At 41.4% G+C, this 25,909-nt stretch overlaps 1 protein-coding gene across 1 annotated transcript; it reads right to left on the minus strand.

The window, feature by feature from the left end:
* Positions 1-24,354, minus strand: nup155 (nucleoporin 155). The gene is made up of 34 exons (XM_062031817.1): positions 24,195-24,354; positions 23,838-23,986; positions 20,728-20,865; positions 20,550-20,646; positions 20,399-20,469; positions 20,232-20,324; positions 17,251-17,514; positions 17,111-17,184; positions 16,131-16,222; positions 15,960-16,057; positions 14,750-14,917; positions 14,573-14,673; positions 14,271-14,441; positions 14,084-14,194; positions 13,912-14,006; positions 13,764-13,846; positions 13,547-13,691; positions 13,401-13,467; positions 12,323-12,438; positions 12,150-12,244; positions 11,937-12,070; positions 10,264-10,455; positions 8,328-8,466; positions 8,120-8,255; positions 7,436-7,589; positions 7,255-7,359; positions 7,034-7,188; positions 6,824-6,953; positions 5,830-5,943; positions 5,629-5,749; positions 5,445-5,555; positions 5,111-5,247; positions 4,145-4,251; positions 1-968 (listed from the first exon to the last, which is right to left on the minus strand). The coding sequence occupies exons 2-34, from the start codon at positions 23,977-23,979 to the stop codon at positions 830-832; spliced, it is 4,095 nt and encodes a 1,364-aa protein (XP_061887801.1). The 5' UTR covers positions 23,980-23,986; positions 24,195-24,354; the 3' UTR covers positions 1-829.
* Between the last annotated feature and the right edge of the window lie 1,555 nt (positions 24,355-25,909).

The following is a 25,909-nucleotide window of genomic DNA, read 5'->3' on the forward strand; positions in this document are numbered from 1 at the left end:
CAAACTGCTTTATTTCCATGAGGCTAAAATCACATCATGATTGCGAGCATACCGAGCGAACGGCTAATTAGGAAAAACAATGAACTGCTCTGTTGTGATGACTGCATAGGAAACCGGAGTGTCATTTCAATTAAACCCAATTACAGTCCCTCTGCAGAGTTGCATTATGAACAATGCAGCCATTTTAAGGCTGTTCTCTCCCACACGGTTGGGCAGGACAAAAAGTGAGGCTTTTTTTTTCATTTAAAAGGGGTTCCTACAAAAGCAAATATGACAGTCGGGCCTTGTGAAGAGCAGCAGCATGTTAAAAAAATATCAAATATCAAAAAAGGGGGGATTATTGTTTCAACAAATGAAGGAGCGACCACATTTTATGTACAAAAAAATGGAACAAACCAGTTTGGTTTGCAACAAACAAACACTGTTGCCAAGGGATTTTTATGTACACTGTCAGTACAAAAAGTCGTATTTGTCGTTTAAATGAGTCTGGCGAGGCTATTTACACTCCAAGTTGTATTTGAGGACATAACGCAGCATTAAATAAGTTATAAAACCTGCCTCGTCTGTACTGATGGCAATATCCTGGCACTAAGATCACACAGCAAGCCATACTGGGGCTCTTTACTGCAGATTGAAAACCAAACAAGCAAAGTTCATTGAAGACATAATGTTGACTCTGACAGATAATGCATATGTACCACGACTCTGAACCCTGAAAACTCACCCTACCGTGACTCCAGGGAACTCAGCCTGTATATTCTTCATGACAGATTTACCACCGACAGTTAAGGCAACAGAGGTTGGAGGTCCTCGTGATGATTGGGTGCCATCAGTGAAGTTTCTCCAGTTTGGCTTGCAGAGACTTGAAGTTGCCGATGGTCTGCTGAAGGGCAGCGTTGGGGCTGAGAGACTGCAACTCCACCAGGTATCCGCAGATGTTGTCCAGGCAGACGTTGGTGAAGCGACGTCTGAGGTGAACATTTGAATTGGGGATTAAGTAATGAAACACCATGCTGCGTTGCTGCAGTTCAAGCAAGTCCAGCAAGCGGTGTTTAGCAGCAGAAGCAGGAGATAAGATCTATCTACGCAAAAATGTAAAGATATCCTCCCTGAACAATGTCACAACATCCCAAATTAAAACCTTGAGTACTGCCATGTAGCCATCAGTCAGTTAAGGACAAGGAAACCGTGAGCAAGCTAAGCTAGCATGATGTTGATGTTCAAACGTGTGTTAAGATGTAAACTAGAGTTGTGCGATATAGACAATATAAATCAGGCCTGGACAATTATTTTGCCTCGGGGGGCCAAATTTAGAGAAAAAAATGTGTCTGATTTTTAGGAACACTAATACAAAACCTCACAATAATGTCTGATTGAATGCTAAAAATGTTATGACAGACCGCCTTAAAAAACGGAATGGAATTTTACGTTTTTTTTACTGAATGAGACACCCAGAATGTACATGAAAATAATGTGGGATTTACAATATTAACTATGACCGATAAAAAACGGAATATTGACAACATATGAACGTCACACTAGGGCTGGGCGATATATCGATATACTCGATATATCGCAGGTTTGTCTATGTGCGATATAGAAAATGACTATATCGTGATATTCGAGCATACGTTCTCACGCAGTTGCTTTTAGCCGCGGCCATTACACTACATGCGTTTCCCACTCTTTCTTGTCTCTCCTTCTCACTGAGACTTAAAACAAGCACACCTTCTTACATACGTCACGTGTGCAACGTCACACGCTACCGCGGAGCAGACAGGTGGCGACATGGTAACGTTAGCAGTGGTGCTAATGGTGAGGTGCGGGTGGTAATACGAGAGAGAAGGTGCAAATCTGGTAACAAATGGAGGAAGAATTAATCCCCAAGAAAAACAGCACGGGATCTATCGTCCGGCGGTGGTTCGGCTTCAAGCGAGAATATGTTGAACATTTATGCGGCAAAAGTGTTGCTACAAAAAGTAGCAGCACTGCTAATGTAGCATCACTTGAAAAGTCACCCGCTAGACAATGAAGAGTGCTTGAAACTCCGCATGTCAACATCTCCGGCCGGTGCCACACCAACAAAATGCCGAAGCAACTATTTCCAGATCAACACCGTATGAAAAAAAAAAGTCAACAGAAGGAGATAACGTCCGCAGGAACCTACCACATAGCGAAGGACATACAATATTTGATTTCCTATTATGCAGCTCATTTTTATTAGACACTTATTGAAATATCTCGTGTGACATCATACACAAAAGTGCACTTTATTTGTTTTAAACTATTGTAGTGGCGTTCTGTACAAAAAGTGCACTTTAATTTAGTGTTGTTTTGATAAGTCATCTTGGTGACATCATGCACAAAAGTGCACTAATAGCTTGTTCTAAAAAGTCTCTGACAATCTTGCACTTTCTGTTTTGAAATGACATGAATGTTTGTGCCACTGCTTAATAACTGTTTAATAAATACACTTTTGGTAAATTGACTTAGTTGTGATTTCCCTCTCTGCATGAAAGTTTAAAAGGAGCATATATTAATGCAGTATGAAGAAGAATGGTTTAATGCAGACACATAGAATCATCATACTGCTGTGATTATATGCATCAAGTGTTCATTCAAGGCTAAGGCAAAATATTGAGATATATATCGTGTATCGTGACATGGCCTAAAAATATGGAGATATTAATAAAAGGCCATATCGCCCAGCCCTACGTCACACCCCCTCTCGATCGACATATTTTACAACAAATATGCAACAAGCACAGCAAAATATGAACGCCAAGGGTGGAAAAAAAACCCCACCTACAATCTGATATATTACTAAGCTTTAAGAACTATACTGTAAAAATCTCCTTCCACGTCTGTCCCTGGCCGCTCTGGAAACACTCAATGGAAACGCTCCCCACCCACACTGCTTGGTGCCTCGTCTGAGCTGCTGTGACTTAGATTATCATAGTAACTAATTAGATGACCATTGTAACTAATTAGATTACCATAGTAACTAGTATATCACGCAATAGCGCAGATTCCAACCATTGAACTACTTTGCATAATTCAAGACTTACGTTAATTTGAAAACATCACTGCACATCATTAATGGCAGCTACAGTTTCCATCTTAAAGATCTAAAAAAAAATATTTGGGAATGTCCGGCGGGCCAGTTTTAAAAGCTCAACAAGTCGCATGCGGCCCCCAGGCCTTAATTTGCTCTCTGATATAAATGATATCAATTTGGCTGATAATAGAGCATTTAATACTATTATGTTGTGATAATGCATGATGATGACACATTCTAGCTGTGTCCCGCTAATTCGACGGGGACAAGCGAACAAACGCGTCCTCAACGCACTGTAGCCTTGTAGCTAGCGGCTAACGCCCCTCCACAGTGCAGAGCCACTTCTAAGTCATCAATCCTCGCCTCCATAGCAGCAAATCAACCATGTTTCTTACAATGATCATTTATCACAGGAGGACGAGGAATAGCACAACACGCTACACTAGACAGCATAAGAGGATATAGTGGTCTTGTCCAACCACTCAGGAAAATCATATTATTGATGTCGATGCCCATATCTGCGGTACATATTTACTTTAGAAAAGAGAAGTCTGGGATACTTCTCTTGTTGCCTTATTTATATTTGACTTTATTAAATTTTATTCAACAAAACAAGTTGTATTTTAATTATAGAAATGTATAAAACCTGTAGTCATTCATAGAACTGGCACTCAATGTTATTAAAAAAGTATTGATTTTGAATCCAGAATTGTTTTGAGAAAATAACTGGAAATAGCAGTATGATACCACATACATCAGTAGTCAAATTAGAACTCTTTCTAACCCATTTTGAAACGGTTACATTATCATTTACATGTCAAATAATATCTTTGCAGGAGCCTGCAATATACATCACTACTAGTGTTGCTAATGTTTGTGTATTTGATATATGTTTTTAAATGGTTGCAGCTGAGATAGGCTCCAGCACCCCCTGTTGAGCAGTAGAAAATGGATGGATGAATGAAAAAGTGTGTGTTTTAGCAATAAGTACACTAAATGGGAAGAACAGCTGCCAAACAGATCAGAGCCAGTGCGACAGCACCCTCCAAGGCCAAAAATATGTACTGCAAGTGAGAGGCTGATTACCTGTCATATGTTTGCACTCTGCTGGGGTCATTGACATATCCGGACAGAAGCACGTGGATACACTCCACCAGGTGCAGAGGTTTTTTCAAACGCTGCCAGTAGGGGTCCTGTAAGGGCAAAAGTCAATAATCAACAATATACATGTTAGGTTTTTTGTTTGTTCAGGGATGTGAGCACAGTTTGAGAGAAAAAACATGAAAATTTAGGACATTTTTTATCAGCACAAAGTGCTGCGACGCAAACCCCGAAAGAACATTTTGAAAATCAAAACTACATTTCTTGCAATTGGGTGCATTTGTACACTATATTTTAACTTTAGATTTATTCTCATCTCCCAACCTCTTCCGGCTGTCTTTTTGACACTTATATGTCCCATGTAATGTACCATAGAACTTTGAAGTTTTTAGTAGATAATTTACTATCATTGTTATCATTGAAAGTGTAATGTAAAATTCTTTAACATGCATGCAAAGAACTCTGAAAACGTTTCCCATTTGACAACTCTATCCTGTTGGCACGCCCCCTCAGTTAATATGGTTCCAGTGTTGTGACCTCTGGTTACAATCAGTCACTTCAAAAATATACCTTCTCGCTGGCTACTAATAAATACTGTAGAGCTACTGGTTCGGAGCTAACAGTGTTCGGAATGTAATCATCCAAATATGATGAGCAGCAAAATGGACAGCAGTCAATGTTGTGGCTCTGAACGCGAACAGAGTGGGCAACAAGTAACCTAGCTTGTTCGGTGCTCCTGATTGTTTCCCCGTCCTGCAACTCTGTGCAGCGTTCAGGCAAGAGGAACAGCGAGTACCTGCGGCTGAGGCGAGCGTTCAACAAATTTGGTTCCATTTTTTATTGATATTTAGATTAAAAAAACACGGATGTCAAATTTCCGCGTTTGTTTCCTGCTTGTTTGTTTTATTAAAAGTGGGAATGAGTCATGCGGTACATATTTGTCGCATTTACCCGTGTTTTGAAAAGCTGGTCGTAGACCTCCAGAAGACGTGGCAACTGCATCCCAATCTCCTGCATTGTGGAGGTAACGAAGCCCACGTCCCAGTTGAGGCGGCACACCTCCTGCTCCAGATACTTCACCAGGAATTCTACAAGTGCAGGGTACAAAGTTGACATTGAACACAGTCTAAAATAACATTTTGTGTCTGGAGGACAGTTTATCTTTCAGTCTACAGAGAGGACGCGTTGGAACAGGCTCCTTTGTGCTCCTGGAGGGACCACTAATTATCCGATTACATTGAAAGCATTATAAAGAAGTGTGTGTCCAATGGGGATGAACGCTTACCCAGTGGAAAATATCTTGGTGTGCCCGCGTAAATCCTCCCCAGCGACACCAGCTTCAAACTGACGGATCTCATCCTGTCGACTGGACTCATGGCCACCGTGTCTGCCAGTTCTACAAGACCAGATTCAAAACAACCATCAGCAAATCAAGAATCAAACAAAGTGCAACATCTTTACATCGTTACCTTTCTCTATGATTTCCTGCCAGAGCGAGTGCACGAGGATTGGATCGGAGTGTCCCGCGCAGTGAATGATGGCCAGCTTGCACTCGGACAGTTTGAAATGGTCGGCGTATTCCCCGTAGAGCTGCACGTAACAACATATATACTTATGAACTCTCAATGTCAGAGAAGAGGCGGGCTGCCAGTAATCCTGATGCACGTCACCTTGGTGATGTCCATGAGATCCGAATCCAACTGAGAGATGGCGGTTTTCACTGAAGGATGATTGGAGTACTGTCGGATCAAGGTCTCTTGAATCTGTACTTGGATACGAACCAGCTAGGAGCACAGACCAGAGCACGGTTACACCAATTTTAGGGCCCCTCTCGGCGCTCATACTTGTGATTTTTACGTCACTTCTACACTGCTATATTGCTGCAATTTCACCAACTTTGTGGATCGTTTTTCTTAATCCTAGTCTTGTTAAGTCTTATTTTGACTTGTTCTGATTACAATTGTGCAAAGTGGTGGAAGAAGAACATGTTTAAAAAAACAGTCGTAAGGCTCCACTTTTCATAATGCGCTAGCTCGACGCTTGGATTAGTTATAGACATGGTCCGGTTTAGCATTAGTGACTTTACATGGCGATTTCAATACCTCTAAAACTGGTAATGAAAACTACAACTAAGATGCACGTTACAATGAAACAGCTGGTGTATAATAAATACTGTAATTACAGTTTCAACACTTTGTGGGCTTAACTAATGAAACGTCTGGCAAATCCAATGGCAAAGACTACTCCCTGGTTCAGGCAACGCACAAGAGTCTATACACTACTGCCATCTAATCTCTTGAAATTGGAATTGCATGCAAAGTCTACTATATAATACAGTACAGTACTTGCAAATGACACTCAAAAGTGTTAGAAAACAAGATATCAGCTGGACAGCAATGTTCAGTGTTAAATTAATTTAAAAAATAATTCATTAACATTTCCTTAAATGTTGTTTAAACAATTACCTTGTATGAACATATTTGAACACACACTAAAGTACCCAAAATTGGTACTGTATTGATTCCAGTGTAAAAGGTACCCATCTCTGGATCACATTCACACTAACAAACCATGCCATACTTTAAGTGTGAAGAAGTGGGACAAGGCACAGTGCGAGTTGGCACTTAATTTACTTTTATGGGATTCACACTTCTTTAAACATACCTCCATCTTTTCCTCCAGTTCGTGGAGGAACTCGCCGTCTGCCGCCAGTGCAGAGATGCAAGAGGAACTCTTTGCAGACAGGATGGCTCGAGCCAAGTACTCCAGACGCTGCTTAAGAGAGATCTCTGTGCTGCATATGCAAAGGAGAAAAAAAAACATTCAGAATGTCTTTCAGAGAAGCACAAAAATACTCTGCAGTGCATCTCTAACCTGTGCATGTCAGCGAGGCGGGCCAGGACATGAGCGGCCTTGCCGAAGTTGCGGTTCTTCTCGTAGTAGCGCCACAGGAGGTCCATGTTGTGTACTTTGCTCTGGTCCTGTTTGATCATGTGCATGAGGTGTTCTTCCAGGTATGGCGAGTTCACCTGGACAGCAGAAAAGATCAGTGTTCAACTAAGAATTCAAGAAAAAATAAGTACATGAGACGGTACCTCTAAAAGCTTGTCCGCCAGATCGGCCTGGATGAGCCAGTTGTACAGAGCGATGTGAAACAGCTCGTCTTGGGACCTCTGGGCCAAACCGAGGATCTGCTCAAACTAAAAGAAAACAGATTCGCTTTATAAATTCAGGTTGTGAACATGATGCTGAAACTTCTTTTTTTTTTTTGCTCACATGGGCTGTGGCTTCTTCGTTACTCAGCATATTGGGGTCAGAAGTCATGACAGGAGGGCCTGGCTGCTTTGGGACGCTGGGCGACTGAGGGGCGGCTTTGCTTTGGTTCACCAGCTCCTGCATGGTGTCTGTGATGCACTTATAACAGGAAAGTCTGCAGAGAAAATGGCGAAATACCTGTAAGTCTTTCATGTGTGCTTAGTTTTTTAATCCGTCGCTATTGGTACGTTCAAGTTGTATTGGGAAGTAGGAATTTCCAAGTTCCTGGTCGGAAGTTTCAACTGGAACGCCCACCAAAGTCAGATTTTGCACTCGGAAAGTCGGAGAGTCCTCTGCACACCGAGTTGGTTTCCAAGATGACCGCTTTGATTGTAAACAATAATAGTAATATCTGTTATTAGCAATTCTGAGAAGTTTTTGTATAAATCTATGAATAAATGGTAATGTTACTGTAGTTTTATGCATGTGTACTACTACATTACTAAGGCGTACGTGTTTCTTCTTCATCCGGTTGCAGAAAGAGTGCCTATTTTTCCATAAGTTAAGCGCAAACATGGCTTTTGTGGATGTGGCCATCTTGATTTCTAACCTCGTAACTGGAACGCACATAACTTAGCTGTGATGTCATTTCCAACACACCATAATTGTTTATATTTACCTTACCCTAATAATTAAAGTAATTACCTTTCCTGGAAGGCCTGCTGTCCTGTGTGGTCCTCTTCAGGCTCTCCGTTCTTGTAAAAGTGGGGGCCCAGCCTCTGTGGGTCCTTCTTGTCGGCGGCTGTTAGGCACAGCTCCAGGACTCCCTCGTAGAAACGCACTACAAATATGTCAGAGACGTCAACTAAACATAGTGTCGACATGGTAAGGCAGGTGTAGAATTGCACGATACCTTGTCTATACTGGGAGCAAACCAGTGGCAGGTCAGTGTGTTGGCTGATCTGCTGGTAGAGACGTAGTGACTCTCTCAGTGTTCTCTCCTTATCTATTCTATTCTGGATCTGCTTGGAGCCTTGCAGCAACTCATTCGCCTGGAGTGGGAGACAGCAGAAAATCAATATTTGCCAAATGTGCTATCAAATAAACCATGACAGATATGCAAACACACACACTAATAATGGTATTACTAATGGAGTTGTGTTCCTTGTCAAACCAGCAGAGGGCGAAATGATTTGTTTAAATGAAGAAGGAAGTTAGATAAGTGGGGAATAGGGATGGTCAATATAGCCTAAAATCTTTATCGCGATATACAGTGCAGCCTCTTGCGATATATATATATATATATATACATATATATATATATATATATATATATATATATATATATATATATATATATATATATATATATTTATATATATATATAAATATATATATATTTATATATATATATTTATTTATTTATATATATATATATATATATATATATATAAAAATAAATAAATATATATATATAAATATATATATATAAATATATATATATTTATATATATATATAAATATATATATATATATATATATATATATATATATATATATATATATATATATATACATACATACATACATACATACATACGTACACACACATCACAATATATTATTTAGTAAAACAGGTTTCAAATACTCCTAATGTGGCTGCTGACTTATGCGGTAACATATTGTCATTTACAGTAGTATCATTTTCTTCAATCAATCAATCAATCAAAAATGTATTTATATAGCCCTTAATCACAAGTGCCACAAACGGCTTCACAAACTACAACGTCCTTAGATCTGAACCCACATTCTTGAAATGATTATTATTCAACTTGCTGATTTACTGTTAATATCTGGTTACTTTCTGTTGTAACACATTGCTACTAACGCTTAAAGGAGCCATATGTAATAATTGCATGTCAAGTCATCATTAAATGGCCCTGATATGTCAAAAGGCATTAATAAATCATGTTGTTTTCGAATACCTTTAAAACTGATAACGGTAGTTCAGCCGGGATATGCTCATTTCAAAATTAGATTTACAGCCCCGAAATATTGTTACTGTTTTCATTTCGATGCCCCGCACGCCACCATTTGACCAATTAGAAAGTCTGTGAGTGTGTCACATCCAGGTTAACAATTACGCACCGCCCCCTTCCTGGAGCTATTGCCACTGGTAAAGTTACTAAACATGTCAGACCTTAGTAAATCTAAAAGACGTCGTTACGGTTCTAAATTTATCATGACAAAGCCAGGAACAAAACGAGGATTTGTATTGGGGATGCCTTTGAATGATGGAGACGATTGAAGGCGGAGAAGATTTTTTCATCTGACGCCAAAGTTGCTCATTTCCTCCTTGATAGGTAAGTCAGGCATTTACGTTTTCTTATTACTTGTAATGAATGGAAATGGACATTTCTATGTGAACTATTTTGTCCAATACAGTCTATGATCTTGTCTAACAAAGCTAGTATGTTCGTGCAATGAATGCTTAGGAGCAAAGCACTATCACACTAGTGTAATGTTTACTTAGGATGCTCGCCCGGTCAATGACACATCGACATATAGGCTAACATTTAATGACGATAGTAATAAAAACTATCATCAACAAAATGTATATAATTTTTGTCGTATAAATTATATCGCGCAACACTACTAGGGCACCATTTTAAACAAAAAATGTAGTATGTTGTAAGTATTGCACTGTTTCCAACACCTTGTTCGTGTTTTCTACAATCTAAAATCAAGGCAAAATTATCTGATCATGGAATTTCTGCAAACACACACTCCTAGACATTTAGCAGGAGCTGAAAGTGTGTCGAAATAAACAGGCGAGCTTTGATGCGTACCTTGGAGCAGACGCTGTCGTCAGTGCTGTACAGCAGCGGGCAGATGTCCCGCAGGTGATTGCTGATAGCATCCACCGAGGCGTTATCTTTGATGTAGACGTTAATGAGCGCTGTGATGAGCGCCCCAGACAGCTCCTTTCCCCGGATCACCACGTCCTTGAAACTGGCTCCCATCATCTGCTCTTGAAACTCCTTCGAAATAAAGTGGAGAGAAAAGTGGCCATGTGAGAAATTAAGGTACTAACATAATATACAGCAGATGTGCCCAAACTACGGCCCGCGAGCCAAGTGTAACCCGCCGACATCTTCAATTTGGCCCGTGAAGCATCATGTGTTTAGTAAGGAATCTTACCCTCAGGGAGATGGCACTCATTTTAATAATCTGACAATTTTGATGCTGCTACTGTGTCGCCATCTAGTGGACAACGTGAATAATTAAGGTCAATGACCTTCAATTATGCTCTGAACGGAAGTGTGCGCAGTCATGGTGCAAAAAAGAAAAGATCCAACCAACACAAAATGTCAACAGACATGGTCACACATAACGCAACCTAATCACGGAACTTTGTGAATATTAATTAAAAAAACATCCATGCATCATTAAAAAAAATTCAAAATTACACCCATTTAAAACTATTAGGTTATAGAGTAGAATAGAATAGAAAGTACTTTATTGATCCCTGGGGGAAATTCAGCACCACAGTTCGCTCACAACAGACAATAAATACTATACAGCATTATTCACATGTGAATAATATAAATATATTATACATATATTCTACATTTAAGTACAGTTAAGAAGGAAGGAAGGAACATATGAGTTACGTTTGACCTCTGTCATTGCCAACAAAGGCTATATAACAAAGTATTGAGATGAACTTTTGTTTTTAACCAAATACCTATTTTACACCATAATTTGCTAATAAATTCTTTAAAAATCAGACAATGCGATTTTCTGGATTTTTTTCCTCATTTTGTCTCTCATAGTTATACCTATGATAAAAATTACAGGCCTCTCATCTTTAGTCAGTCACAATTAAGTTGTTTATACGGTCACCCTCAGTGTGACCTGTATTGCTATTGATCAAGTATGTCATGTGACTGGGCCGACACGCTGTTTGTATGGTGAAAAAGCGGACGCGTCGACAGGTTGTAGAGGACGCTAAAGGCAGTGCCATCACGGCACGCCCTTAATATTGTTGTCCGGGTGAAAATCAGGAGAAATTCGGGAGAATGTTTACCACTGGAGATTTTCGGGAGGGGCACTGAAATTCGGGAGTCTCCCGGACAAATCGGGAGGGTTGGCAAGTATGACACACACACACACGATTAGAGTAATATAAAATGAAGGTGATCCGAAACGAGATTCTTATTTGTTCTGACAACATTTTGAAAAATCGATTTAATTAGTTTTTTGGGTTTTTTTTAAAATAGTAAACGCGAAAATAGCCTAAACTTTATATAACAAAAAATTTGTAGAAATGTATTATAATGTAACCTTTACTGGGTAAATAAAGGTCAAATAAAACAAAGGAAAATCTAATAATATATTGCTCAAGTTCTTAACAGCAGTGACTAGGATGGCGGAAGCAGGAATAAAACCTGCAACCCTCAAGTTGCTGGCACGGGCCGCTTTACCAACCGAGCCACTTTGTTAGAGGGTGTGTTGGTACCTTTGGGAGTTCTGCCATTATGAGGGTAAACTGGTGATCGCATAGTAGCTTCCAAAGAGCCAAAGTTTGGTAGGTGCGATGCACCAACTGCTGGATGCTCTGCAGGGACACTTTTTCATAAACCTGAGCTGTGGCTGGACACAAGAAGATAAAGGATAGAAAAAAGGCCTTATCAGCACATCAAGAAAACACTCCCAAACAGCCATAACTCACTGTGATACTTCCTCTGGAGATCCTGCTGAGAGTTGGCACCATCTGGCCGCATGAACCCCAGCAGCCTTTGCTGCAGGTTGCCTGGGGAACTGAAGCTACAGGGCATCAGAGCAGATGTTACATCCGAGAGGGAAAAGAATCAAAGCAGTGGCTTTCATCATTCAGTGTCTAACCTTGCAACACCAAGAGAGGATGGACTGAACTGAGAATTTTTGTCCAGAAAGTCCTTCAGACCGTAGAGCTCCATGAGGACCGACTCCAGGTGAAACGAAGGAACGCTGCTTTCCAACTGTGATGAGTGTTCAAAGCATCGGTTGGACGCCACAAGCAGTTTTAAGAGGGAACGAACACTTTAACCCTTGTGCAACCTGAAGATTGACTATAAAATCCAAAAAGGATTCGTTCATAAAAGTGTCATTAGTCAGAAATATATATATATATAACGTTGTTTTTTTTTTTACTTTTAGCACTTGAAATCTTTTACAGCTTTAGATCTATCTATTGGTATACAGTTGCATTGTTTTTTTTTATGTTTTAATGCCCTTTAGTCAAAAATAAAAGTTTGTTATAATGTGGAAAATGCAAAATATTTCTAACTTGTAGAGTGGAATATTTGAGGTTGGGTAATTACAGCCTTGAATATGTCTGATTTTAAAACGGTAGACCAGCAGAATATATATGTATATATTTTTTAACAGTGCCTATATACTGAGCTATAATGAAAAAAGGCAGGCAGGACTTGGTTCAGTTCACACAAGTTCTTCATATTGTGTATATATCTGCCATGTTATATATAACTTACCAATATCATGTTCTTTACATTTCAGATATTTTATGGCAGTTTAACTCGTATGCTCATCAGAGCTCTACAAATTATACTCATGGTTTTCTAGTGCCATCTTGTGGTTAAAGGGAGCAATTTCACTTAAACAATATTTTAAGAAAAGGATTCTTTCGGTTTTCATGGAAAAAGCAGAGTAATTTACCAAGATCACAGTCTGTTAAGAAAAGCAGTTATAATGGGAGTCAATTGGGTCCAAAGAATTTTTCAGAAAACATGCGTATACTTTGTTTGTATCCTATTCGAACAACGTTGCAAACAAAAACACAATGCAACTTTTTTTTTTTAATTATGAAAAACTCCTCTGCAAAATGTTAGACCGCTAACCTTCAAACTGAACAATGATATGGAACACATGTAATGCCTGTTTTGGGCTCTAGGGGTGCACAAGGGTTACTGATGATACTTACAATACTGACAGTCTGACTTCCTTTGCTCATCGTCTTCTCCACAGCAAGACTCCCATCCCAAATGTTGCTGTGTGTAAAAAGGATGAGTTCTCCTTTTCTTTGAGAACACCACACATGACCGGAAGACGGATTGCTGCGCGACTCACCCTAGAACGCGGGAAAAGTAGACGCAGATGCCATTTTGCTTCCCGGAGAAAATCACCTCTGGACCAACAGACATGGGAGTGATGGGGGCTGCCCCAAGATGCATTGGTGCAAAAGGTGTGGCCAGCGGTGGGGGGAAAATGCCTGGTAGGATAATGCAGAATCAGAAAAAACTATGCAAAGAATTCTGACAACGCACATTTAAACAAGACTTGCCAGGTGCTGGAGAGCTCATCATGGGTCCGACAGTGCTAGGTGGTGACATCGCTGATTGAAATCTCATCTGTGCTTCTCCTCCATATCTGTTTACAACAACAGGATATGTTTAGCCTGTTTACAGGTACACATGCAGCCACTGCATACGGACCTGAAGAAGGCTCTGGTAGCCCATTGTGAGACCTCTCTGTCACAAGCGGCGTTGGAACAAGCCAGAATCAAAGCTGTGGCGCAGGCCTGCTCCTCCTGAACAGAATATATCCATAAATCAGATTTAACGTGCTCTTTGATTGGACACTAGCATCCTAAGGTAAACATTTTACCCTGTGCAGCTTGAAGAAGCGCTCAATCTCCTCGCTCTCGCCTCCAGCGCAGCTCACCAGCAGGTGACGGAGCTGATCCACCGGGCGCAGCTTTTGGAAGATGTGACTCCCCTGATGGTGATAAACAAAGCTGACTGACGGCGCTCCAAATAAAGGCTGAGCACTGAAGTGGGTAGTTACTGTTAACCTTTGCAGAAAGGAGGACAAATTTCTGCGGAGGAATGTTGTGCTGCTGCACCACGACGGGTGAATCAGTGACGGGGATCAGATCCTTGTTCAGTGGGGTCCAACTCTTGGGTTGTCTTGCCTCGTCGATTGCACAGATAGCCCATGTGTGTCCGTCTATATTAGACATCATCTGTAAAATAGCATGAAACAATTAGGACACACATTTCCTGCACAATCCAATGAGATTTACTACATCAGTTGCATCTAAAAATATAGAACTGGGTGTTGCATTTAGTTTAGTTAACAACAATATGGACAAACCTGAGTCTCCATCAATGGTTTTTTGAAGGGGAAAGAATCATGGTTGATGCACCACAAAAGGTCGTTGTCCTCGGTTTCAGAAGCCGCCATCAACAAAATACCTGAGGCACGTAGATTTCAAGTTATCTCGGGAAGGTTTACCGCACATTGGTTGTTCCAAAAAAACAACAGTAGTACCTTTACTGTGCAGAGCTTTGTGGACCTTGTTCGGTTTCTGCAAGGTGGAGGACGCAGAGAACCCCGGTGGGAGGCGGACGTGAACCAAAGCCAGCAGGGACGGTCGAACCGGTGTGTGCTTTTGATGTGGTGGTGCGAAATGTGTCGTGCTGAAGTAGAGACGCACACCTATGGACACAATAACATTAACATTAGGAGTAACAACATTAGGCAAAATCAGGTGTTTCATAATGGAGATAATGGCTTTTTTGCCGATATCGTCCAACTCTTAATTACCGATTCCGATATCAACCGATACCGACATATACAGTCGTGGAATTAACACATTATTATGCCTAATTTTGTTGTGATGCCCCGCTGGATGCATTAAACAATGTAACAAGGTTTTCCAAAATAAATCAACTCAAGTTATGGGAAAAAAATGCCAACATGGCACTGCCATATTTATTATTGAAGTCACAAAGTGCATTATTTTTTAACATGCCTCAAAACAGCAGCTTGGAATTTGGGACATGCTCTCCCTGAGAGAGCATGAGGAGGTTGAGGTGGGTGGAGTTGGGGGGGCGGGGTTGAGGTGGGGGCGGGAGGTGTATATTGCAGCATCCCGGAAGAGTTAGTGCTGCAAGGGGTTCTGGGTATTTGTTCTGTTGTGTTTATGTTGTGTTACGGTGCGGATGTTCTCCCGAAATGTGTTTGTCATTCTTGTTTGGTGTGAGTTCACAGTGTGGCGCATATTTGTAACAGTGTTAAAGTTGTTTATACGGCTACCCTCAGTGTGCCCTGTATGGCTGTTGACCAAGTATGCATTGCATTCACTTGTGTGTGTGAAAAGCTGTAGATATTATGTGATTGGGCCGGCACGCCCCCGATATTGTTGTCTGGGTGGAAATCGGGAGAAATTTGGGAGAATGGTTGCCCCGGGAGATTTTCGGGAGGGGCACTGAAATTCGTGAGTCTCTCAGGAAAATCGGGAGGGTCGGCAAGTATGACTGGGAGACGCAACTGCTCTGTACTTCTCCTACGTCCGTGTACCACTCCGTACAGCGGTGTTTTAAAGTCATAAATTTTACTCTTTGAAACTGATACCGATAATTTCTGATATTACATTTTAAAGCATTTATCGGCCGATAATATCGGCAGTCCGATATTATCGGCAGTCCGATATTATCGGCAGTCCGATATTATCGAACATCTCTAGTTTCATCTTTACCTGCGTGTGTCACAGCCAGCAGGTGGCAGTCTGAGGACTCGGATTTGCTGATCACGGAGATCTGGACAATAGGCTTGAAGACCGAGCGATCAATCGTCCTGTATGCGTTCAAAGAAGAAAGTTGTCTTACTTTTCAAAGAAAAGCAGAAAAGGAAGTAACGGTGGTGATACCTGGCGATGTATCCAGCTGCGGCAACAATGTTGTTTTGGGACATGGTGGCCACGCGACTCATACACTGTCCATCAGCACCCAGGTCATACACCTGACAGACAGAAAAAAGGGTAAATATACATTGGCATATTGACATTACACTAGAGCAGGCCTGGGCAATTATTTTGACTCGGAGGGCCAATATTAGAGAAAAAAATGTGTCTGGGGGCCGGTATATCTATTTTTAGGAACACTAAAAAACAAAACCTCACAATAATGTCTGATTGAATGCTAAAAACGTTATGACAGACCGCCTTAAAAAATTGAATGGTATTTTACATTTTTTTTACTGAATGAGGCACCCAGAATGTACCGGTACATAAAAATAAAGAATGTGGGATTTACAATATTAGTTATGAACGATAAAACATTGAATATTGACAACATATGAACGTCACACCCCGCCTCGATCGACATATTTTACAATCAAGCGAAACGCAACAAAAATGCAACAAACACAGCGAAATATGAACGCAAAGGGTAAAAAAACCCCACCTACAATCTAATGTATCACTAAGCTTTAGAACTTTGTTGTAAAAATCTCTTTCCGCGTCTGTCCCTGACACCTGCATTTCAGGCTGGCCGCTTTGGAAACACTCTGTGGAAACGCTCCCCACCCACACTGCTTGGTACTTCGTCTGAGCTGCTGTGACTTAGATTACCATAGTAACTAATTAGATTACCATAGTAACTAGTATATCATGCAAAAGCGCAGATACCAACCATCTAAATACTTTGTATAGTTTAAGACTTACGGTAATTTGAAAACATCACTGCACATAATAATGGCAGCTACAGTTTCCATCTTAAAGATCTAAAAAAATTATTTGGGAATGTCCGGCGGGCCAGATTAAAAACTTTAAAGGGCCGCATGCGGCCCCCGGGCATTAATTTGCCCAGGTATGTACTAGAGGGAAGTTCCAAAAAACATTTATAATACCTGCAACACCCCTTTCTCAGAGCGTGTAAAAAGTGTGTTGCGGGAGTTGTCTACAGCAATCTGCACAATTGGATCTGAAAAACATTTTAGGGATTTAAAAAAAAAAAATTGTTCAAGTAGAGAAATAATGACTGTCTTACCGTCCTCTGAGAAGGAGAACTGGAGCACAGAAGGGATGAGGAAAGATAGCGAGCTCTTTGAGTGGTTGATTTTCCGGCAACGTTGACTAAGCCAGCCCGCCTCGGCCTGGTAGGCGATCTCGTACAGGCAGCCGTCTTTCCCTGCCATGAAGATGCGGCCCAGGTTGGTGGAGGTGACGGACAAGATGTAGGTGTTGTCGGTGGGGATGGAGAAGAGGGGGTCGGGGAGCAGCTGCATGCCGCCTGACATGCTGTCGTTCAATCCTACAACAAAGACATACAGTATACACTAGAGATGCCCAACATAAAGCAACTACTTAAAAAAGTGATCAACTGTGAAAGGAACTGTGAAAATAGACATGAGGGTATTGCGTTCAACCTCACACCAACACTGCTTTACCTATCAGTAATCATGATTTCAATATGGATTAAAAAAATATTAATTATTTTGGCCATAATTGGCAGCCCTATGTATAAGACTAGATCTCGTACACACTATTTTTATCTATATGGACAAAAAGTGCAGTTACGTCTTATGGCCATCGAGTGCCATCTTTCAAAATTCTTACATCATTGTTTTTTGTTTTTGAATCTCGTGTGTCCATAAAGTGCTATCTTGCACTATTTTTACATTTATTTTAGTTATGTCTGTTATTTTTTTCTGCCATATTACTTTGTATCATCCATCCATCTTCTTCTGCTTATCCGAGGTCGGGTCGCGGGGGCAGCAGCCTACAGGGAAGCCCAGACTTCCCTCTCCCCAGCCACTTTGTCCAGCTCTTCCCGGGGGATCCCGAGGCGTTCCCAGGCCAGCCGGGAGACATAGTCTTCCCAACGTGTCCTGGGTCTTCCCCGTGGCCTCCTACCGGTCGGACGTGCCCTAAACACCTCCCTGGGGAGGCGTTCGGGTGGCATCCTGACCAGATGCCCGAACCACCTCATCTGGCTCCTCTCGATGTGGAGGAGCAGCGGCTTTACTTTGAGCTTCTCCTGGATGACAGAGTTTCTCACCCTATCTCTAAGGGAGAGCCCCACCACCCGGCGGAGGAAACTAATTTCGGCCGCTTGTACCCGTGATCTTGTCCTTTCGGTCATAACCCAAAGCTCATGACCATGGGTGAGGATGGGAACGTCGATCGACCGGTAAATTGAGAGCTTTGCTTTTCGGCTCTGCTCCTTCTTCACCACAACGGATCGATACAGCGTCCGCATTACTGAAGACGCCGCACCGATCCGCCTGTCGATCTCACGATCCACTCTTCCCTCACTCGTGAACAAGACTCCGAGGTACTTGAATTCCTCCACTTGGGGCAGGGTGTCCTCCGCAACCTGGAGATGGCACTCCACCCTTTTCCGGGCGAGAACCATGGACTCTGACTTGGAGGTGCTGATTCTCATCCCAGTCGCTTCACACTCAGCTGCGAACAGATCCAGTGAGAGCTGAAGATCCTGGCCAGATGAAGCCATCAGGACCACATCATCTGTAAAAAGCAGAGACCTAATCCTGCAGCCACCAAACCGGATCCCCTCAACGCCTTGACTGCGCCTAGAAATTCTGTCCATAAAAGTTACGAACAGAATCGGTGACAAAGGGCAGCCTTGGCGGAGTCCAACCCTCACTGGAAACGTGTCCGACTTACTGCCGGCAATGCGGACCAAGCTCTGACACTGATCATACAGGGAGCGGACCGCCACAATCAAACAGTCCGATACCCCATACTCTCTGAGCACTCCCCACAGGACTTCCCGAGGGACACGGTCGAATGCCTTCTCCAAGTCCACAAAGCACATGTAGACTGGTTGGGCAAACTCCCATGCACCCTCAAGGACCCTGCCGAGAGTATAGAGCTGGTCCACAGTTCCACGACCAGGACGAAAACCACACTGTTCCTCCTGAATCCGAGGTTCGACTATCCGGCGTAACCTCCTCTCCAGTATACCTGAATAGACCTTACCGGGAAGGCTTAGGAGTGTGATCCCACGATAGTTAGAACACACCCTCCGGTTCCCCTTTTTAAAGAGAGGAACCACCACCCCGGTCTGCCAATCCAGAGGTACCGCCCCCGATGTCCACGCGATGCTGCAGAGTCTTGTCAACCAAGACAGCCCCACAGCATCCAGGGCCTTAAGGAACTCCGGGCGGATCTCATCTACTTCTGGGGCCTCGCCACCGAGGAGCTTTTTAACTACCTCAGCAACCTCAGCCCCAGAAATAGGAGAGCCCACCACAGATTCCCCAGGCACTGCTTCCTCATAGGAAGACGTGTTGGTGGGATTGAGGAGGTCTTCGAAGTATTCCCTCCACCGATCCACTTCATTACTTTGTTAATATTTTCATATGTGACATCCCTAGACAGATTCATGCTTTTGAAATGGAGTGGTAATTTGTCTTTGTGACACCTTGTGGTCACAATAATTCAATAATTTATTGATATTATTAAAAGGGCATGACACAGAAAGTTAAATGGTGCGGACACATTTGTTACTGGATACTTTCTGATCTTCTGCCTTGGAAACTTTGTATCTGTAAGTAACATGCAAGTACAATTATCTGATACTGGTTAGCATCAACAAACATGGTGTTTTTACTGCAATATTGCTCAATTATGGACACTTATTACGCATGTCTAGCATTTGTGCTTAGCTTTTGTGTTGCTGCTAGCTCCTAGTAGCATATAGCCTACCATGTTTACTTTTTGTAAACACTAGAAAACAAGGAAAGATCAAATTTGTGTGCTTATGGGCGGTCCGGCTTTGCACAAGTAAATGGGCTGCAGGACTGCTTACTGTATATCAGAGGTTTTAGATGCAAGCCGATTGTTTTGTTTGTTTGCTAATATCGGGACACTTTTATTACCATTTTCTGAATCAAGTAAAAGTTGCATGAGTTATTTGACCATGAAGTAAAATGTACTAATGACAACTGGGCACGGATTGAAACAAAAATGTTGGAACGGAATGGAATAAATAAACAAACTCACCAGCTTGCCCCTTAGGGAAGCTTAGCCCCAGGATGACGACATCCACAGATGTGGCCAATACAAGCAGGTAGTGGATATGAGGCTGTAAAATCCCTGAGGAAGCAAAAACAAAAGCAAACTTTTAGCTAAGACTTTAAATATTATGAATCTTCGTTGTTCAAACATGCCTTGTTTTGGTTTGACTAGACCGACAGCCAAAATGGTTTCAATCAGCCCATCGAAATAGGCTACGTCTCCTCTGCATGGAAAAGAGCAACAATTAATCAGATACAAATCTAAATATAATAAAATCCAGCACTTAAATATAAATGTACTTACCCGTCTTCATAATTCCACATGAAAATGTCATTGTCAATCGTGAGCCACGCTCGTGAAATCTCAGGAAAGACTCCCATCATGCAGTTGAACTGCATATCTATAGAAGATGATTAAGACAAACCACGCACGTGCACTTTTTGGATCACATTTGGAGATGAATGGTGTACAAGAAGGATACGGCTGAATTGCTCCACCAGCTCTGGAGGTAGCGGGACTCGACGCACGGCACTGAGCTCTGGGAGGTTGGGCACGCTGAGCATACCCGGTCCCTGGAGGGGATAGTCCATGTCTGACACTCCAGAGAGGGATGGTATGTCTAATGACACGCATCAGAAAAAGGACGCGTGTTAACACAAGACACTCAGCTGTCTGGTTTCAAATTTGGTCACAGGAACAGACAAATGGTTACAGGCGTTTTCAACTGGCGGCGAGCGGACCAAATCACGGCGCGGGGAGGACATTATTCGCCCGTAAGCGAGAATGATAAATTTGGCAGCAAGAACAGTGACATAGACTACGTTTACACTGCAGGCCAAATTGGCCCAAATCTGAGTTTTATGAGATCTGATTTTCTCCAGCTAACTGTTTACACTGCAAGTAAAATGTGATTTTGATCAGACTTCAGGGTAAACGTGCACAGGTCCCAATGTGGCCGACGTCACTTGCATGCGCACTTCGATAAAGGGAAAACAAAAAGGAAGTTAACCGGAAAGAAGTCGCTACTACTACAAAATGAAATAATAGTCGCAACACCTTAAGAAAGGGGTTTTTACATGTACTTCATGTAGCCTATCTATTATTTGCGCACTATTGACAAGTGATGCACGAAAATTTAGTCGTCATGAATAGAAACCAAAAGCGGGTGTTGTGATGAAATATTTAAATAATAATTACTGCATAACATAAATTCCATTCCATACTTAAAATAAGAATAACAGACCAAATTAAATGTTACACAGCTGTTAACTTCCTGGCTCTAAACCTGCAGAAAATCGTTCTTTTCACGTAGTTCTATGTTTATATGTTCACACTTTGCACTATTTTGTTATACTATATAAAGCATTTCTTATGTATTCCTTATTTTTGCACATTTATTTTAAGGGGTTATTGTTGAGTGTTCAATGGGATTTCAGTATTTTGTTCACATTGACTGGAATGTTTTCCATGGTTTTGTTCACATGTCCTTTCCTTTCTGTCCTGAAATCTTAGGGGGTTATAGTCAGGGTAAGGTTACATTTAAAATTAAATTTTTACCTTATTTTAGAAAAAAGATCTATAATTATATATATCGACCCATATAAAAAACTTAAATTTTGATACAGCGGGGGGTGTACATTGTAGCGTCCCGGAAGAGTTAGTGCTGCAAGGGGTTCTGGGTATTTGTTCTGTTGTGTTTATGTTGTGTTACAGTGCGGATGTTCTCCCGAAATGTGTTTGTCATTCTTGTTTGGTGTGGGTTCACAGTGTGGCGAATATTTGTAACAATGTTAAAGTTGTTTATACGGACACCCTCAGTGTGACCTATATGGCTGTTGACCAAGTATGACTTGCATTCACTTGTGTGTGTGAAAAGCCGTAGATATTATGTGATTGGGCCGGCATGCAAAGGCAGTGCCTTTAAGGTTCATTGGCGCTCTGTACTTCTCCCTACGTCCGTGTACACAGCAGCGTTTTAATAAGTAATACATTTTACTTTTTGACACCGATAATTTTGAAACCGATAAATTCCTATATTACATTTTAAAGCATTTATCGGCCGGTAATATCGGCAGTCCGATATTATCGGACATCTCTAGTACCAATGATTGTCACACACACACTAGGTGTGGCGAAATTTTTCTCTGCATTTGTTGTGTGTGTGTTTGTGTTTGGTATCGGTATCCGTGCGTACGTATGTGATAATGGGGGATATGGGTCACCGGGGTATTGTTTTTAACTTTGTAAAGCACTTTGCGTTGCATTTATTTTTAAGTATTAAAAGCGCTTCGTAAATAAGCTTGATTTGATTTGACTGTTCAAACTGTGTGTAGAGGCTAGGGATGATGTTCGTTAAGAAATTATTGAGTTCGAGCCCATTATCGAATCCTCTTATCGAACCGATTCCTTATCAAATCTCTTATCCAATCCAGATAGGTTGTTGTGTGTGTGCACTGAGTTCCAAAAGCCATAGATGTTATATGACTGGGCCGGCACGCTGTTTATATGAAGGAAACGCGGACGTGATTGAGGACTGCATGCCGCCGTTATAGGGTGAAGGTTTCAGGTGAGAGAGGACGCTAAAGGCACCCACCCCAGTGAGCATATAGTGCTGCTAGGTGCGTTGTAAATAAATAAAAAATGCCGACAAACACCACCAACATGGACGAGGTGCCGCTCACTTTCGACATACCGGTGAAGCACACTGGAGAAGACCAGCACGTTAGCGAATCAATACGCACAACGGTGCAAGAGAAGTCGGCTTTTACTGTTGTGCAAGCTTGCTATGCTAATGGTCAACGAGACTGACTTTGAAAATGAGGAGAGGGAATCTGCCATGTTTGATGGAGAACTTGCCCAGCTGTTCATTTTGGACACAGAAGATGAGGACTTTGATGGATTTGTGGATGAGGATTGATCAAAAAATAATGTGAGTACATTGTTAAATACTTCAATGAAGTACAACCCAACTCAGCTTTGCTCCTGCTGCCTTTTTAAAACAGCGTCCATGCATGCTAGCGTATGTTTTAAGATAGCGTATGTTTGACCATGCCTGCGCCCCAAAATACGCTGCGCCTTATTAATGCTTAAATACAGAAATAGCACCCGTAACTGACACGTCGCCTTTTAATAAGGTGCGCCCTATGGTCGCGAGAATACGGTTTAGTGGCTTCGATAACAGGAACTGGTTCTCAAAAAGGGATTCGAATCCATGGAATCGGTTCTTTTCTTATCGAACAATCGGGAGAACCGGTTTCAAACATCATCTCTAGTAGTGGCCGACACTATTAAATATACTTAAATAAAACCTCTGCCTTGTTTTTAATGCATACTCAGGCCTAGTTCGCTACTGTATTTTAATGTTGTTAATAATAAAGGTACTTGGAGAGCAAAATGTTTTCTGAAGTTGTTAGGTGGAACAACTGACATAGAGGATCTTTGACTAACGTTTTTACAGGTGGGAAAACAGCAGTGATTCTGTCATATCTTCATGTTCATTCTGTTTTCTGAAAATGTACCCTCATTAGTTGAATGGGCCTAATGTAGATTATAAACAGATGTATTGGAGGTAGCATAAGACAAGCTTCTTACTGTGTGAGGGGACGCTGAGCAGCTCTGACAGGTCAGGGAAGCAGCGATCATCCTGCAAGTGTCTGTCGATGAGCCGGGCAGAACTTTCCAGCGCCTCGGCGAGAGCAGCTGAGGGGCTGCTGGGTCCGGCGGTGGACGGCATGGCGAGGCTGCCACCAAAACCAATACAATTCAACTTAAATCATGTGTTCCGTTAAATAGCATACGTTAATTATGATAATACACATGAAAAGTGTACGTCATTGAGTGTGACGAGGGCTTGCTGGCATTTACTAAATCTGTACTAGCACAGAAGCTAAATGCTAAGTTAGCAAAGAGTGAATTAGCACGTTTTTTCAGTTGCTTCGTCAACCTTACCCGAGTGGAGAGAATCCGCTTAGTCGTGACTTATTCCTAAAAAAAACAGTTCTTCACAGTTTAGGAAAGTGTAAATAATAAATAAACAATTTATTGGACTGATTCAGCAGCCCGCCAACCTCATGAACGACTACTGAGGTTGAAGGTTTTACTTCCGGTGACTACATCCGGTATGAGATTCATGTTGGGTGCTACAAACATATTACCGTTTTTATAATAATAATGATATTGTCATCTTAAAATATTCCCAGATGGAATAAGGAACTCAATGTAGTACATTTTTCGTATTGGCTGTATTTTATTTGGTTTTACTTCAAACAACGCTTTTAATTTCAAACTAAAATATTTAAACCCGTCTTTTCTACGGTGGCTGAGAAAGACCAAAACAGACAGCGCAAAGAAATTCAAGTGCCCCTGGCTGCAGCCCGCAGATCAAGGAGGGGCTTATTTTCCCTCAATGTGGGCGGGTCTCAAAGTTGAGCCCGCGGGCTCCATCTGGTGGCGGAGATCCGGCAGCACACATTCTCAAACGTCAATAAAGCTACTTTTAACTGAAATTTGCAAAGCAAACGTCTTAAAGGGTCAGATTGCAATTTTCTTAAAGTTACACTTTTCAAATAAAAAATACAACAACAATACTATTGACTAGCTTATGTTGCCATAAACGGTTTGACAGAATACATTTGCAAAAAAAGTGTATATATTTTTCATATATATATATATATATATATATATATATATATATATATATATATTAGGGCTGCAACAACTAATCGATTAAAATCGATTATAAAAATAGTTAGCGATTAATTTAGTCATCAATTTGTTGGATCTATGCTATGCGCATGCGCAGAGGCAATTTATTATTATTATTTCATTTTAATTTTTATTATTTATTTTTTTTATTTTTTTTAATAAACCTTTATTTATAAACTGCAACATGTACAAACAGCTGAGAAACAATAATCAAAATAAGTATGGGGCCAGTACGCTGGTTTTTTTTCAATAAAATACTGGAAAGGATAGAAATGTAGTTTGTCTCTTTTATCTGATTATTAATCGATTAATCGAAGTAATAATCGACAGATTACCCACATCTGCGGTCCTCTCCAAGGTTTCTCATAGTCATTCTCATCAACGTCCCACTGGGTTGTGAGATTTTCCTTGCCCTTATGGTATGATTTGACACACATTGCACAGTATCTACATCGGGACAAGGTCATTAAACGGCATTGATACAATAAAATAAGATGCTAGCACGGTCTTTCAGATTAACTGGATAAATTAGCATTAGCTAATACAACGCTAACGTTATCTAGCTCAGGCCTGTTGTGCGTTCTCTCTGTAAAGACGTGGATTGTTTTTGTGCAGAGAACTCCGGGCATTTTGCATATAATGGATATAATGCTCTGTGACCCAGACCGCTCTGGCTGCAGTGCCCTCTGCTGGTTGTTCAGGGGAATGTGTAGGTCACATTTATTTGTGCATCTGGTTTGTGGGAGGAATGTCTCAAAAAAGCGATCCACATATGCAAAGTCAATACAAATATAAATGGGGTGGGGGGTCCCCACATCTGCGGTCCCCTCCAAGGTTTCTCATTGTTATCCCATAGGGTTGAGTTTTTTCTTGCCCTGATGTGGGATCTGAGCCGAGGAGGTCGTTGTGACTTGTGCAGCCCTTTGAGACACTCGTGATTTAGGGCTATATAAGTAAAC

This window comes from Entelurus aequoreus, linkage group LG21, assembly GCF_033978785.1.
Source record: "Entelurus aequoreus isolate RoL-2023_Sb linkage group LG21, RoL_Eaeq_v1.1, whole genome shotgun sequence".
NCBI classification, from domain to species: Eukaryota; Metazoa; Chordata; class Actinopteri; order Syngnathiformes; family Syngnathidae; genus Entelurus; species Entelurus aequoreus.

Coding starts and splice junctions, on each gene's coding strand:
- nup155 (XM_062031817.1), bottom strand. CDS start 23,979: ATGCCGTCCACCGCCGGACCCAGCAGCCCCTCAGCTGCTCTCGCCGAG. Junction 14,442..14,572: donor AACCATTGATGGAGACTCAG/GTTTGTCCATAT, acceptor GCTATTTTACAG/ATGATGTCTAATATAGACGG. Junction 13,847..13,911: donor GCTACCAGAGCCTTCTTCAG/GTCCGTATGCAG, acceptor TGTTGTAAACAG/ATATGGAGGAGAAGCACAGA.